The sequence below is a fragment of the Carcharhinus amblyrhynchos genome, chromosome 9 (genome assembly GCF_965287045.1).
Source record: "Carcharhinus amblyrhynchos chromosome 9, sCarAmb.v2.hapA, whole genome shotgun sequence".
NCBI lineage: Eukaryota > Metazoa > Chordata > Chondrichthyes > Carcharhiniformes > Carcharhinidae > Carcharhinus > Carcharhinus amblyrhynchos.
This window is the reverse complement of record NC_137332.1, coordinates 61,534,477-61,550,495: the sequence shown is the minus strand read 5'-3', so window position 1 is coordinate 61,550,495 and position 16,019 is coordinate 61,534,477. Positions and strand designations below refer to the sequence as shown.

At 40.6% G+C, this 16,019-nt stretch overlaps 1 protein-coding gene across 1 annotated transcript in view; it reads right to left on the bottom strand.

Annotated features, from left to right (window-relative positions):
• The window catches only part of stxbp3 (syntaxin binding protein 3), a 60,100-nt gene that overhangs the window by 18,792 nt on the left and 25,289 nt on the right, over positions 1-16,019 (bottom strand). The window contains exons 6-10 of the mRNA XM_080195825.1: positions 15,291-15,391; positions 5,751-5,917; positions 5,437-5,527; positions 5,005-5,129; positions 1,284-1,385 (exon numbers count right to left, since the gene is read on the bottom strand). Of these exons, the coding sequence (XP_080051951.1) occupies positions 1,284-1,385; positions 5,005-5,129; positions 5,437-5,527; positions 5,751-5,917; positions 15,291-15,391 (586 nt within the window). The remainder of the gene's footprint in view (positions 1-1,283; positions 1,386-5,004; positions 5,130-5,436; positions 5,528-5,750; positions 5,918-15,290; positions 15,392-16,019) is intronic.

Sequence of the window (16,019 nt, the reverse complement as noted above, 5' to 3'; positions counted from 1 at the left end):
TGCATCATTTTTTGTAGCTGTTTTTAACTGTAAAAGTAATTTTATCTTACTAAACCATTCAGAATATTTTCAGTCCACAAAGGAAATCTGCGCCAAGTCGTTCATTTCAAGTCGGTACATTTCATTTACCCTAACTTTCCCTCAAATTTTTCTTTCCATCTCTTGAGAAAAGTGTCTACTCTTCCACCTGGCTAACAACAGTAATTGGGATGTCATGTGTCAACAATCACATGTGATGCTGTAAATCTGAAATAAATACAGAAAATATTGGAAGCTGCAAATGATAGGTAGCATCTGTGGAACGAGACACAGTTAATGGACTGGATTGTTGCAGAGTTGGGGCTCCAGGATCATTAAAAATGGTGGATGCGACTGGATCCAGAAATCCTGCTCCTATTTCCAGCATGTACATTTTGCAAGTAGGGGTGAGGTGAGGGCTAGAGGTCCTATCATTGAAAACAACTGGCACAAAGTCCCAGAGAACTGAGGCAGACATTCTAACCAGCTTGAGCACCCAGAGGAAACCCATGCAGACGCAAAGAGAATGTGCAAATTCCATACAGCTACCTGAGGCCGGAATTGATCCTGGGTTCCTGGCACTGTGAGACAGAAGTGCTAACTGTGTCACCATGCCATCCATCTAATAATCCAAGTCTGAAAACTCCCTTCAGCAATTTTTTGAAGTTTCAAATTAAGCTTGTGAACAAATTAATTAATGGAATGTGGACATTGTTGACTTGGCCAGCATTTATTGCCCTCGTTGCCCTTGAGAAGGTGATGGTGAGCTGCCTTCTTGAGCTACAGCAGTCCCTGTAGAATATGAGAAGGGCCCCAAAGAGAATGATGTCCTTATAGAAGGGATTACCTGGCACTGAGGGAATGTCAACACAGGTGCACTAAACTGCAGTTTGGTGAGTCACTCTAACACCATCTGTTTCACACAAGCAGCACAAACTGCAACATAGGAAATAACAGCTGGATATAGTTCTATTTAACTTGCATCCGGTAGTTATTCTTTCAAGATTATTTGTCCCAAACCACATTTGGTGAATGATATTTTATTATATGTACTTCCTTCACAAGTTATAACGTAAAAGCAGCAAAAGGCTTGTTTAACTTGTGCCTTAGGGCTTGCTGGCCAAAGCTTCAACGTATCAATGCTGGCAACTAGCTCCCAATAGGTAGATATTCAAACCACTTTTGTTTTTTGCAGGCCATGAAGAGAGAAGGCATTTGTAATGTTTTAAGGTTTCAAATTTAAAATAGAAGAGGCTTATACATACTCGACAACTTCGGCAATATGCAAATGTCGCAATTTTACCCAAAGTTCATCATCCTCAGCCAAAAGAGCCTCTTTGGGTGTGGAATCATCCTTTGTTTGATACCTATTAAAATTTCAAAAATAACAAATGCAGGATTCAATTTCATTCCTTTCCCATACAATAAAAAAAATTGTACTTCAGAGAACCACACACCCCACAAATCAAACAGCAAGTTTACCACCCCTCACCTCCTCCCTCCCCTGCCCTGCACCCTGTGTTGCTGCAGCTGTCCGGTGAGGAGAGAAGCAGACGTTGGTCTCATAGTCCACATGATCACTTAACTACCAACCTTCATGACCATGAATAAACCTTGTGACTTTATGCCTTAAGCCCCTTAATTTCTGTACACGTTACTCCACAATGCCAAGTCCAAAATTCAGATTAAACCTGACTAACCAAAAAATATTGACACTAACTTCACACTGACACAATGGTACATCTCTCTGAGCTAACAGGTACTGACTGGCACGTAATCTGGTTTTATTGCAGGTGTTACATTCTGACAGTGTGTCGTGGATCTGCCTGCTAACAGCAATAATAAGAATTTAACAACGCATGATAGGATGCGATCTGCCCAGCAACATGAAGAAATCTCCTAGCAACAACTGTAGCCAGTATTCAAAAGATATGATTTTTTCCCAGGAATGAGATTAGCAGGCATCTGGGCAGAACCAGGTGTAAATTGCCCTATTAGTAGGAAACAGATTACCTAGACAACTGAGATCAATGGAGGTACACACAGGCTAATTCCAGAGTCAAGGAATTTAAGAGATGCAGACAGCCAAATACACAGAATGAAAAATTAAGGAGGAATAGTGATGTAATTATCTGCACCCTCAGAAGCAGGCAGGTCAGTTTACATCTAACAGCTGAGTGGCCAATTCACATCAAGCAGCCTAGGAGGCTAGTCCACAATTCACAGCCAGGAGGCTGGGCTTGCAGACTTAGAACCGAGACAGTGAAGAAATCTTCATGGAGGCAGTTAAAATGTCTTCACTGGAATAGGAACAGATGTTTCCCAGATTTTATCTTCAGCCTTGTATTGTGTGGTAATGATAAACTGGATTTAATGCATTTATAGATTTATTTAATTTGGAACTTGACTGGGGAGGGGTAAGTCTTAAGGCGATCAGGGACTCTAGATGTACTTTGGACCAAGGAGTGACTTTTACATAAACATAAGAACATAAGAAATAGGAGCAGGAGTAGGCCATCCAGCCCTTCGAGCCTGCCCCGCCATTCAATAAGATCATGGCTGATCTGTCGTGGCTCAGTTCCACATTCCCGCCCTCTCCCCATAACCCTTAATCCCCTTGCCTATCAAAAACCTATCAACTCGCATCTTAAAAATATGGAGCGAGGCAGCTCCACCGCTTCAACGGGCAGAGAATTCCAGAGATTCACCACCCTTTGAGTGAAGAAGTTCCTCCTCAACTCCGTTCTAAACTGCACCCCCCTTTATCCTGAGGCTGTGCCCTCTAGTCCTACTGTCCTTTCTGAGCGGGAAGAGTCTCTCCACCTCTATCCTATCCATCCCATTCATCATCTTATACGTCTCAATGAGATCTCCCCTCATTCTTCTAAACTCTAACGAGTACAAGCCTAGTTTATTCAGCCTCTCCTCATAGTTCAACCCCCTCAACTCCGGAATCAGCCTAGTAAACCTCCTCTGCACTCCAAGGCCAAAATATCCTTGCATAAGTGCGGCGACCAAAACTGCACGCAGTACTCCAGCTGCGGCCTCACCAGTGCCCTATACAGCTGCAGCAAGACCTCCCTACTTTTATATTCAATCCCCCTCGCTATGAAGGCCAGCATCTCATTCGCCTTCTTGACCACCTGCTGCACCTGCAGGCTGGGTTTTTGCGACTCATGCACAAGGACCCTGAGGTCCCTCTGCACCGTTGTCTGCTGCAGTTTTTCGCCACGTAAGTAATAGTCCTTCCTACCATCATTCCTACCAAAGTGGACAACCTCACATTTGCCAATATTAAATTCCATTTGCCAGTTCCTGGCAAATTCGCCCAGCCTATCTAGATCCTTCTGCAGACTCTCCACACCCTCCGCACAATTTGCCGTTCCACCAATCTTGGTGTCATCAGCAAATTTCGACACCATACACTCGGTTCCCTCCTCCAGATCATCTATATAAATGGTGAATAGCTGAGGCCCCAGCACCGACCCCTGGGGCACTCCACTAGTCACCAACCGCCAATCCGAATAGCACCCATTGACCCCCACTCTCTGCCTCCTATTTGACAACCAATCCTCTATCCACGCTAACACCCTACCCCCAACTCCATGCCCCCTGACCTTCTGCAATAACATCTTGTGAGGCACCTTGTCAAACACCTTCTGAAAATCAAGAAAGACCACAAATCAAGAAAATCAAGAAAAAACAGTGTGTGTTTAGTAATTCATACATTTAATTGCCTTGGAATACTGCATTCTTGTTCACGTATATTTGTCTTTTCATAAACAATCTCTAATAATTGTTATAGGAAGACCTATAACAATTGGGGTTTCACGTGAGTCCTCACACCATTCCAAAAACAAAACAATACACCACCACCTACTGGGGTATTCCTCGCAGATAACATCAGTGTGATTTGTGACACAATGAAACAAGGTTTAATGACAAGGGAATTGCTGAAGAAGAAATCAGAGCCAGCTCATTTTTGCATTGCACTCTGAAGGCTGATTGAAACCAGCTTTAAAATGCTGTAATTATTTTCCCTATTTTTCCATGATTAAATCTGAGGCAACAAAATCATGTGATCAGGCAAAGCTTTTGAACTGAATTGATGATAAAATAAAATTCCAACCTACGTGCAATATTTTGAAGGCGGCACAAAAGTGATACAACTACCCTACAGATCACAGTTCAGCGAGAATCAACACACTGAGTGAAAATTTGTTCGTCTGGAATTTTTCTACCAAGATAACTATGTCAGAATTGACTGAAATACAGCCAGCCTGCCTGCTTCTGAGGGTGCAGACAATTACATCACAATAGCAAAGGTTTGTGAAAATTTAAAACATGATTTATGCCCATAACCACTGATGCTAGAGTTTCCGTGACCTTTTACACCACTTCAGAAGTCAATTTGTCTGAAGCGGTCTCCACCCACAAAACTGGCCATGCCCCCAGGTCGGCAATGCAAGATTCTACAAATTGCGTCTATTCAAGGGTGTTCAATACATTGCACCTAAATTTTGAGCACACAGACATCTCTGGTCACATCAATCCATTGGTGCTGAATTGTAACTGCAGTGAACAGCAGTCGATTGAATCCTCATTAAAGGCCTGCTTCTCATTTTGATGTCACAATCTTTTTAAATTCTGTTTGAACAAGTTCAAATTCATTTACCTCCCTCCCCCCCACTCCAAGAAGGGGCTGTGAAAAGTCAAGTCAAACTACTCACTGATCTGTTTCTTTGGCTGCATCAATAATTTGAGCAAATTTTCAGTGCAATATAGTTAATTTCAGTAATTTTAAAGCCATATTTCACTCAATAATAATCTGGGTGTCTTTTCCCAATTGCAGCCTGTGCAGAAACTCCATGCAATAACATTTTCCTAATAATTATTTTGTGGTTCCCGCACCCCAGCCCCATCGAGACCCAGGTAAGACAACAGTATTGTATTCAAATCGTACTAAATTGGTCCTCCAATTCTTACCTATAAATATCATTTTCAATTGAAACCAGGTCATATGCCATGGCCTGAAAGGTTAGCTCGTGCAATATCGTTGACACTGGATCAAAGCCACGGTCAATTATCAAAAGCTGTGAGGGTGTTTTTCCCTGGAATGTTACACAGCACAAATTAGTTAACATACAGTATAAACGTATAGGCAAGCAAATGCTCATCAAGTAGTCACTAATCTCCCTCACACACTTGAATTTTAAATCACCTTTGTAAAAGACTCATTGGGCAGAATTTTATCCACATGTCCACCCTAGTTTCATACGATCTCGCCCGAGGCTAGTGGAGAATGGAAACAGGGCAGGCATGCAGGTAAAATTCCAGCCATTATGTGCATCTGCAGTCTAATAACAAACTGAGTGTTTAATCTGAATCAGAATTTATTAAGTTCTACATGTTTCCTACCTTTACAATATGCTGTTCATCCAATTTGTAATGTTCTGCCAGTTTTTCTTCGACCATGTTTGCAAGATATTCTGCATTATTTTCAGTTTCCCTGGATTCAATGACAAAGGCACAGAAGGAAAGAAAAAGAAAATTCTGATCTGATACATTTTCTTGGTTTTAGGTCTTTTAAATTAAATATGTAGCTATGGAAACATTATGGTGTCACTATTTCACCCAAAAAGACCAGAAACTAATGGTGCAATTCATTCACTGACTATTCAATCAATGAGAATAAAGAGCAGATCTACACTCAACAAATAGCAAAAATAGACCTGTAATCTTTTCCACGCTCATGTCTGTACCGCACTCCAGGATTTTCATCCAAAGTTGCACACAGCGTCACAATCTTTTCAGCCACCATCTCCATTGTGGCTATCTTATCTGTTGACGCTGGACTATAGATAGAGTTGAATGCATTAGGAATGTCAAAGGTGAACACCTGGTCAAGGACAGAAGGAAAGAAGGAAAGGAGATATTCATAGGAAAGCCAAATGATTTTTATGTCACATGCACAGTCATCCAAAGGAAAAATGCAAAAAATCAATACATATCCAAAGCTGAGTGTTATATCACACTGCTAAGTGTGACTAGACAGGAATCCAATAAAGTGCTAACGGTCAGCATGAAGGACTCAGTAAATATGTTTTGGAGGTGTCCCAATCATTTGGAATTAAGACAGTCTGACACTTCTTTCAAGAAACTCTATAAATTCAAAACAGTAATTACTGACCAATTAAGCTTTCATCAATAACTGGCAGAATAGTAAATGGAAGAATAACTGATCATTGGAAACAAATTCAGTGATTACACACATGCACATAGCATACAAGTGGCATCCAGCAGTTTCAGAAGCAGCATTCCATGGTCTACGGTTTTGATATACTTTCTTCTTCTTAAAACTAGCTTTTTTTGGCTTCCATATTTTTTGATTTTCTCAAAGATGAGTCCCAGTTTTTGATGTGGAAGTATTTTCACTAATCCCGATATCCAGGTAAACATTAAACAGTATGCCTCTGACAATGTACAGGATCTTTATTATTTGAGTTACTGGAGCTGCCTCCAAAGTGGTCTTTCTCATCTGCAGAAGTAGCAGAGCAGCACATCAGGCCTTTGAACTCTTGAACGTCAACAGAAGATCACAAGAAACAGGAGCAGGTGAAGACCTCACAGCACATCAAGCCTGCACAGCCATTCATGGCTGATCTTGGGCTTCAACTTCACATTCCAGCCTACTCCTCATAACTTTCATTCCCTAAGAAACCAAATATTTTCAATGATGGCACATCCATAACCCTCTGGGAAAGAGTGAAAGAAATTCTCCTCATCTCAGCCCCAAAATGATAGCTCCCTCATCCTGAGACTTGCCCCCTCATTCTAGATTCCCCAACTAAGGGGAATAACATCTCAGTATCTGCTCTGTCATAATCTTGAATGTTTCAATGAGATCACTTCACATTCTTCTAAGTTCCAGAGAAGATAAACCCCCAGCTCCAGGAGTGCTACTGGTTCCCTTTTGTCTACCTACCAATTACATGCTCCAATAAATTTGCCAAACATGGTTTTCCTTTTGTAAAATCATGCTGACATGTTCTAGTCACACTTTTTTTTCTAAGTTCATTGATAAGACTACCTTAATAATAGGTTTGTCAATGGACACATGAATAAATAACTAAGTACAATCCAATGTAGAAACAATGTCAGTTCTTGGAGTAACAACAGGACATCGTAAGTCAGAAGGAATATGATGCAGTGGCAAGCTTTCCAACAGGAAAACAATCAGGGGCAGGTACCTCCACTGATTTCCCACTCCTAAGACAGGGATTTGGAAACCAATTACAGCAATTGTCCTAACATCATACAGGGTAACTGAACCTTGGACCTTCTTTGTATGATCCAGCTCTTCAGAACCATTGGGAACCAGAGAGAACTGGCTTATAAGGGGAGAGGTTAAGATGCTTAATATTCAGGAAAGATGGGGTAAGAGGAAAAGGAGGTAGTGTAGCAGTTTGGTAATGGAAAATATTACAGTCTTAGAAAGAGAGAATGTCCTTGTGGGGTAAAAGATGGAATCTATTTGGTTAGAGTTTAGAAGCAATAAAGGAGCTACAACTTAGTGTATTTTACTGGCAGCAAAATGGGAAAAGGAGAGAAAGAAGCAAATTTGTAAGGAAATTAATGATGGCTGTATACACTGCAGGATAATGATAATGGGAGACATTGACTATCCCATTATTGAATGGGGCAGTAATTGTATTAAGGACAGAGAAGGGAAGAATTTCTGAAATGTTCTCAGGAGCATTTTCTTAATCAGTATGTTGCAATTTGGAAGGAGGCATTGATGGATCTAGCCCTGAAAAATGAAGTCACAATCTGGCACCTTCTTGGTAATAGTAATCATGTTATCCTTTAGATTAGTTATGGAGAAGGATGAACAATCTAGAATAAAACCAAGTAGATGGCTGTCAAAATCTAGGAGGTGGAAATGTAATAGAAGAAGAGGCAACCTTTAAAAGAAATGATTTAAGTACCACCCAACTACATTCTCACAAGTAATAAAACAAGGGCTAGATCATAGAAACCATACAGTGCAGAAGGAGGCTATTCAACCCATTGAGTCTGCACCAACTCTCTGACAAGAGTGTCTTACCTAGGCCTTTTCCCCCACCCTATCCCCACAACCCACAATTTACCATGGTTAATCCATCTAACCTACACATCTTGGATCACTAAGGGGCAATTTGTCATGCCCAATCCACCCAACCTGCCCATCTTTGGACTGAGTGAGGAAACTGGAGCAAATGGAGGAAACCCACACAGACATGAGGAGAATGTACAAACTTCACACAGATGTTAAAAAAGTTAAAATAATGCAATCAAGTAGAAAAAAGGAGTATCTGATAGGCCATGGAAAAACAGGTTGAGTACAAGTACAGAAGTGAAAGAGGAAATGGGGATGGGTGGTGGAAATGAGGCAATCAAAAATAGACCAGTGGTGAATGTAAAAGAGAACTCATAGGTCTTCTTTACACATAGCAAATGAAAACATTTCACAGAAAAGAAGTGGAACTGACTAAGAATCAAACTGGGGATACATTAGTAAAAACACAATGCATGGTTGAAATTTTAAGCAAGTACTTTGCAATAGTGCAATTCCTAAGGCAACGAGAAAGTTATCAAGATACAAGGGAGACCAAAATAGATCGGCTGGAGATACTGGAAAGGCTAACAGTACACAAGCTGAATAAATCCCTGATCAAGATGGGATGCATCCTAGGTTGCTGAGGAAAGGATAAGAATGGTAGAGATACTAGCCATAATCATCAAGTCCTCCTTAGATACAAGGGCCGTGTCAAAGGAATGGGGGAAATTGTAAAATTGTTCAAAAAGAGGAGAAATAATAAACCTGGCAATTACAGGTCAGTAAGTTTGACATTTGTGATAGGAAGACATTCAGAGACAATGGGCAGGATTTTCATACCCTAAAACCTTTGATTGGTCAATCAAATTTCCTGTTTTGAATGTGACAATTCCCACTCCAGGTCAGAATAGAAAATCCCATTGGATAATCCAGAAGATGATTAACAGCCACCTGGGTGAGCATGGACTCATGAAACAGAGTCAGCATTTGAGAAAGGATATACTAGCACTGGAGTGGATGCAGAGGAGGTTCACTAGGTTGATTCCGGAGTTGAGAGGGTTAGCTTATGAGACCGAGTAGACTGGGGCTATACTCATTGGAATTCAGAAGAATGAGGGGATATCTTATAGAAACATATAAGATTATGAAGGGAATAGATAAGATAGAAGCAGGGGAATTGTTTCCACTGGCAGGTGAAACTAGAACTAGGCGGCATGGCCTCAAAATAAGGGGAAGCAGACTTAGGACTGAGTTGAGGAGGAACTTCTTCACATAAAAGGGTTGTGAATGTGTGGAATTCCCTGCCCAGTGAAGCAGTTAAGGCTACCTCATTGAATGTTTTTAAGGCAAAGATAGATAGATTTTTGAACAGTAAAGGAATTAAGGGTTATGGTGTGCGGATGGGAGCTTAGTCCATGAAAAGATCAGCCATGATCATACTGAATTGTGGAGAAGGCTCGAGAGGCCGGATGGCTTACTCTTGCTCCTAGTTCTTATGTTCTTATTTCTTAATGGCAGATCACGCTTGCTGAACTTGGCGGAATTCTTTGATGAGGTAACAAGAGAGGGTGGATGAGGGCAGTGCAGTTAATGTGGTGTACATGGACTTTCTCAAGAAGTTTTATAAACTATGAAATCTTGTTGGCAAAACGGAAGCCCACGAATTAAAAGGGATTGTAGGAGTTTGCGTATAAAACTGGCTAAGAGATAGGAACCAATGTGGTGAATCACTGGCTGTTTATCAGATTGAGTGAGATATAAAGTGGAGTTTTCCCCAAGGCTCAATACTGTGACAGCTGCTGTTACTGATTTATGTTAATAGCATGGGCATGAGAGGCAGGGACAGGGCTCAATCCCGACATTTCCAATTGGGACAAATCTTGCAAGTGTAATAAATAGTGAGGAATACAGTAGCAGACTTCAAGAGGGCATTGACAGACTGTGGGATGGGCAGATGGAATGAGGGTAGACAATATAAGCTGAAAGGTATAATTCTAAAGGGGACAAAAGGAGAGAGAGAACTGTTTGTGTTTGTTCACAAGTCATTGAGAGTGTCAAACTAACAATTTGATTTAATTTATTATTGTCACATGTATTTAGAATACAATAAAAAGTATTGTTTCTTGTGTACTATGCAGACAAAGCATATCATACATTGGGAATAGAGAGCAAAATGTGTTGTTACAGTCATAGCTAGGGTGTACAGAAAGATCAACTTATTGCAAGATAGGTCCATTCAAAAGTCTGAATTGAATTAAAAAGTTTAAAAGAGTTAGAATGAAGCATAGAACAGAAGTAAAAGATAGAATTAGAAGGTATGCTGGGCACAGCTTGCAAGAAATCGCTATACTCCAGTCCATAACAAAGCAGTTAATAAAGGATATGAGAGACTGGGCTTGATAAGTAGGGAAATTGGGCCAGATTTTCATAACTAAGGCTAGTTCGAGTCAGAAATTAAGACTCAGCACACCCATCTCAGTTTAAAGAGACTTATTAGACCCAGCTTTCACTCCATGGAGGAGGGAACAGAATAGAGTTAGGCACTCCGACCACAGAAGCAGATCTTACGTACTCATTAGGGTTGGGTGAGTGCCAGGCCTGCCTTGGTCCTCTGGGATTTTAGACATTGTTAGGATCTCGAGCCATCACCCCTCAGACTCCCTCACCTTTCTACCCATCCTCTATGACTTCTTTAACTCTATGCCACCTCCAATACAATTCAACACCCCACTCACCTCACATACCTCCCCTTCATAGTTACTGACCCAGTATCTACCATGTACATGTCTCCGGAGCCACGCAAAGATGATAAAAATACATTCTTAGCATTTTAATACAGTTCTCACACCTATATACTTGATGGTGAAAAAACTCCGATGTAAGAAACCAATTCAAAGCATTTAAATTTCCTTAAGTAGTTAATCAATAATGAAAACAAACTTCCATTCAGACTGACAAAAATGGCTAATCCTTTTGTAGCCTCTTTAAACTGCCATTCAAACTTTGAATTCAGAAAACTGCCAGTTGAGATAATTTCAGCATTTGAAAATCAATCAAGCATTCATAATGATATAATAATAGCACTTGGAAAATGTGAACATTATACTTCTACTGAAACTACATACTCAGATTTCTTTTTCTAACCTATATCTGAGAGTCTGTTAATTAAAGCAATCCAGTAGAGGGTTTTCTTTTTAAAAAAATCACTGATAGCTTCAGCCTTTTTTTTCTGTTTAAAAAGGGGAGTTTAAAATACTTCAGAGCATGAAATTTAAACAGACCTTATCCATCCTTCTAGAACGTTGACATCAGCACTATTAAATTCTGACTATACCATTGCAGGTTAGGAGCTTTGCAACAATCAAAATGGGGTCTGTTTAAACTCAGCACCAAGACCAAATGGCCCTGCTGAGTGAGCTATCCTCCTTCCACTGTCAGCAAAAATTGGATCTGTTGTAAGTGGAGGCGTGACTTCTATACCCAGGTCCCGCTCACCATTCTGAAAGATCCACAGAATCTTCCTGATGCCATGAAAATCTACCTCAGAGCACAAACACCAAGAAATAATGCAGAATCCTATATGAATCAGCCCCAGGTGGAGAGCTGTGCCCAATTTGCAACACCGCACTTTAGGCAAGATGTGAAAACTTTGGAAAGATTGCAGATGAGATTCACGAGAATGATTAAACGGCTGAGGGGCGATCTGATAGAAGTCTACAAAATTATGAGTGGCATAGTCAGAGGCTTCTTTCCAGGGTGGAAGGGTCCACTAGAAGAGGGCATAGGTTTAAGCTGAGAGATGGTAAGTTTAGGAGAGACGTGTGGGGGAAGTTTTTCACAGAAAGTGGCGGGTGCCTGGAAAGTACTACCATGGAGGTGGTGGAAGCAGGCAATCTAACAAAATTCAAGGTGCATCTTGAGAGACACATGAACAGGAAGTGAACAGAGGGAGAGAAACTGCGTATTGGTGCTGGCTTGGTGGGCAGAAAGGCCTGCTCCAGTGCTGCATTGTTCTTTGATGAAGGGTGATAGTTATGTGGATATACTGCAGAGGCTGAGTTGTCTTCCTGAGAACAGAGACTAAGAGGAGACTTGATGGAGGTGTTTAGAACTATGAAAGATCTAGTTTAGTTTAACTACAGAAAAACTGTTTCCAATGGCTGAAGAATCAATATTCAGTCATTCCATTTTGCTTGTAAATTAACAAAAGTTTCTTTCAGGAATCAGACATCTGAACAATATATGGAGCAACTATCCTTCCGATTGTAAACTCCCTTGAAACTAATGATGTGCAGAACCAAGCGAAAGACCAGCTGGTTACCTCAAACCTGTCCATTTATAGCAGTGTCCACATCCTACCTTTTGGGTATTGACGGTTAATGGTTGGCATTGGGTGGAGTAGGTGGAGGGCATAAGCTGACATGTGGAGTATAAGATGGTAAGAGATAGCATGGGAGTGGCATGGATGGGTGAGAGGGTCAGGGAGTGCAATGGGTGACAGCTAGAGAGCCTAACCTCCAATTGTTAAACAATTGATGCATTAGAAAATATTTTTTCTGCTCATCCCATTTTGTGCCAATTTTTTCTCTGTAGACAAAATTACCCTGCTCAACAGTCCTCATGATTACCACTGAACAGAGACTCAAGAGAGAAATAATAGGTCACTTCCGCTTCCTAGCTGAGACGATGGCCTGTGGCAAAGTGCGTGTTGAAAATCCATTAAGTGTTTTATTTGAGGAAACTAGGTGACAAACAGGTGGATGAGGCAACAAAAATCTACCTGCCCCCATCCAAATGTCTCATGAGATTCAAGTGAAAAGAACACTTATTGGATGAACGTAACTGAGATCCCTGTGAAAAATGGGGTCCACCCACCACTTCTTCAGAATCTCAATTGTATATTCTTCAACTTATGGCAGCTGTTCAGTTCGCCAGAGAGTCCACAGCACAAGAGGAAACACTGAAAAAAATGCATCGCAAATAAACAGCAGTAATATTAAAGTGCCTATTAGTACAGAGAGTTGGGACTGGTATTTTACAACAAGAAGAATTCCTTTAATGATGAGATTTTTGTTCCCACAAAACCACAGAGACCTGGAAAGGAAACAATTTAAACTGTCATTCCTGCAGATACTGAATTGATTCTAGAGGGTGATTTTTTTATTTCAAATTTTAGACATTTTTCTTATTCTTCTTCCATCCCGTTTCATCATTCTTTATTTCCATTTATTTCTCTTCCTGTATTGAATCTGGCTCTAATTCATCCTATTTCCTCCTCTGCCCTTCGCTCTGTTCCTTTTTCTTAAACTCAGTTTAAGCAGACTACTATTTTTTATCATACTCTTTACCAAGATGCCAGATATCCTGTTATTAAATCTCATTTCCAGCAATTTATGGAGTGAAAGTAATTGGCACTGAAGAGCGATGAAAAAAATCAACTCACGGCATGCATCGTGAGGTGCACCACCCCAGCACATTCTGGGTCGTTAATTGCAGAATAAAAGAATGGCTCCAGGATGCCCTCAATATGTGAAAAATACACTGGGTCTATTGTTGAATTTAGCTTTCCTCATGAAGGTTATTGTTACCCATCCCACCATAATCCTTTCATAATTCAGATTGCCAACTTTGTGCTTGCACTAACTCCAACCTCTATCACTGCCCCAGGGAAACTGCTGCTTCCCCTCCCTAATACTTCCACTCAGCTTAACTAAAGCAGTCATCATTTTCTTCCCATCCAAATCAACTTGGTGCCAATCAGACATATACTGTATAGCTCTCGATTCCAAATACCAGAAATTTGTCTTTTCATCTAGACGGCAGGCCTAGCCTGAATCTTGACTGTGGCTATGGTACACATTTTTGTCACTTGCACTAAGCAAGTCTGCCAGGCGATGTCATCTTGGCTGGGGAAAAAAATGGCCTCTCATCTTCAGTGATATTCTCCACAACATGGGGTGAGAGCCTTGTACTATGACGAAAATTACGTAGAATGAGCCTATACTCTCTGGAGTTTAGAAGATGGGCAGAAGATGATGATAGGGCTTGACAGGGTACATGCTGCATTGCTGCTTCTTTGGCTGAAGAGCTAGGGAACATATCTTCAGGATAACAACTGATCATTTCTGAAGGGATGGGAGAGAAATTTTAAACAAAGAATTCTTGTATTGACCATGGGTCTTGAGTTTTTTCTCATCCTTCCCAAGGAGCTCATTGGGAATGAAATCCAACAAAAAAAAAGGGACAGAAATGCATGACCCTGGTCTTCAGCATCCTGGATACACAAAGAAACATGAGTCAGCTCTTTTCTACTAGCTAACCAAGTAGCATCATTGCCAGTAGCTGGGGCTGTACTAAAGATACGAGTACACTCAATACTGAGCAGGATTTAACGGCCTTGCTTGAGCGAGACTGGAAATTCCCGCATGAGGTCAATGGACATTTCCTCGCCCACTCCGATTCTGTGGTGGAAGGGGCAGTAGAATTGTAGCATATATTACTGAGCGGAGTCTTTTTGCACAGGAAGCAAATAGCATGGCAAGAATTACATAGCCTGATAAATGCAGAAATGTTTGGTGGAATTATCTTGAGGTTCGAGGACTTAACGATAAATGAATGATACACAAAAGTCTTGAATGCAACTTTGTAATAATTCTGAGTATAACTACAACAAATTAACTACTGATTTTCTGAATTTGCTGCACTTCGAAGTGCATACCCAACCTCAATAGCTAAACAAAAAATATGAAACGTGTTAACTGAAGTAAGAAAAATTATGTTCATTAAAGAAAGTTCTAAGTTTTCTTTTATAATGCACTACCCGTATTACATGAAACGTTAACAGAAAATGCTAGAAAATCTCAGCAGGCTGACGAAGGGTTGCCTAGACTCGAAACGTTGGCTCTATTCTCTCCCACAGATGCTGTCAGACCTGCTGAGATTTTCCAGCATTTTCTGTTTTTGTTTCAGATTCCAGCATCGGCAGTAATTTCCTTTTGTATATTGTATGAAACCTTGTTGTCCACCTTGGGTAAAAAGTGAAAGGCTATTAAACTGCTTCCATCAGCAAAAACAGATTTGTTTAATGATCTGCAACAAGCACCACAACATTTGAACTCTTAAAGCTATTTAGTAGAAAAATTATTTTTTAAGCAGAAAAATACTTGTAAAGTACCTTCGATTCATATGAAAGAAAGGAAATGTTAACTTCTTTGCAACATTTTATGGCTTTTGAGCACGTGGTCTTTAACTGGCTAAAGAGGTTATCTGGACAATCTAAAATTTCAAAAATAAAAAGGTTACTTCAACAAAACTGCAAATCTGCCATTCTGCAATTTAAAGTTCAATAAATGTATTCCTTAATATGAACACGATTGAACTGAGAATGTCAATATACTGAGGCAATGACATAGAATGTGCCTACATCCAGAATTATCTAGCTTTCAGAGGAAAATCAGTCTGAAAGCACCTTACATCGACATGTTTTTATCTAGTGTTATCCAGGAGGAAAGAAAATCCATGATACAGTACAGTGCAAACTCTGTAGCAGTAACTTGCAGCAAAGTGGCTGCCTCACCTTGTTGATAAGCTGTGGGTACTCAATATAGGCTTATCCTTCAAACTGCCTCATTGACAGTGATGCTTTGAAGTGTATATCAAACATGCTTCAGACCAAACCATGGTGCCTTGATCACCTGCTGACATTATCACCTACATCAACAATGTCTTGCAGGCCAGGCAGAAGACAGGTGTTCCTGGCTCGTGTAAATTGGTCCGGCATACAGGTCTACAGCACAAGCTGTCACTGGTCCTACTGCAGTGGTTTTCTTGGCATTGAAACCTTTGCTGATAGGACTTTAGTTTCCGGTTGCACTCGAACAAATTAAAACCCTCACAGCTTAGA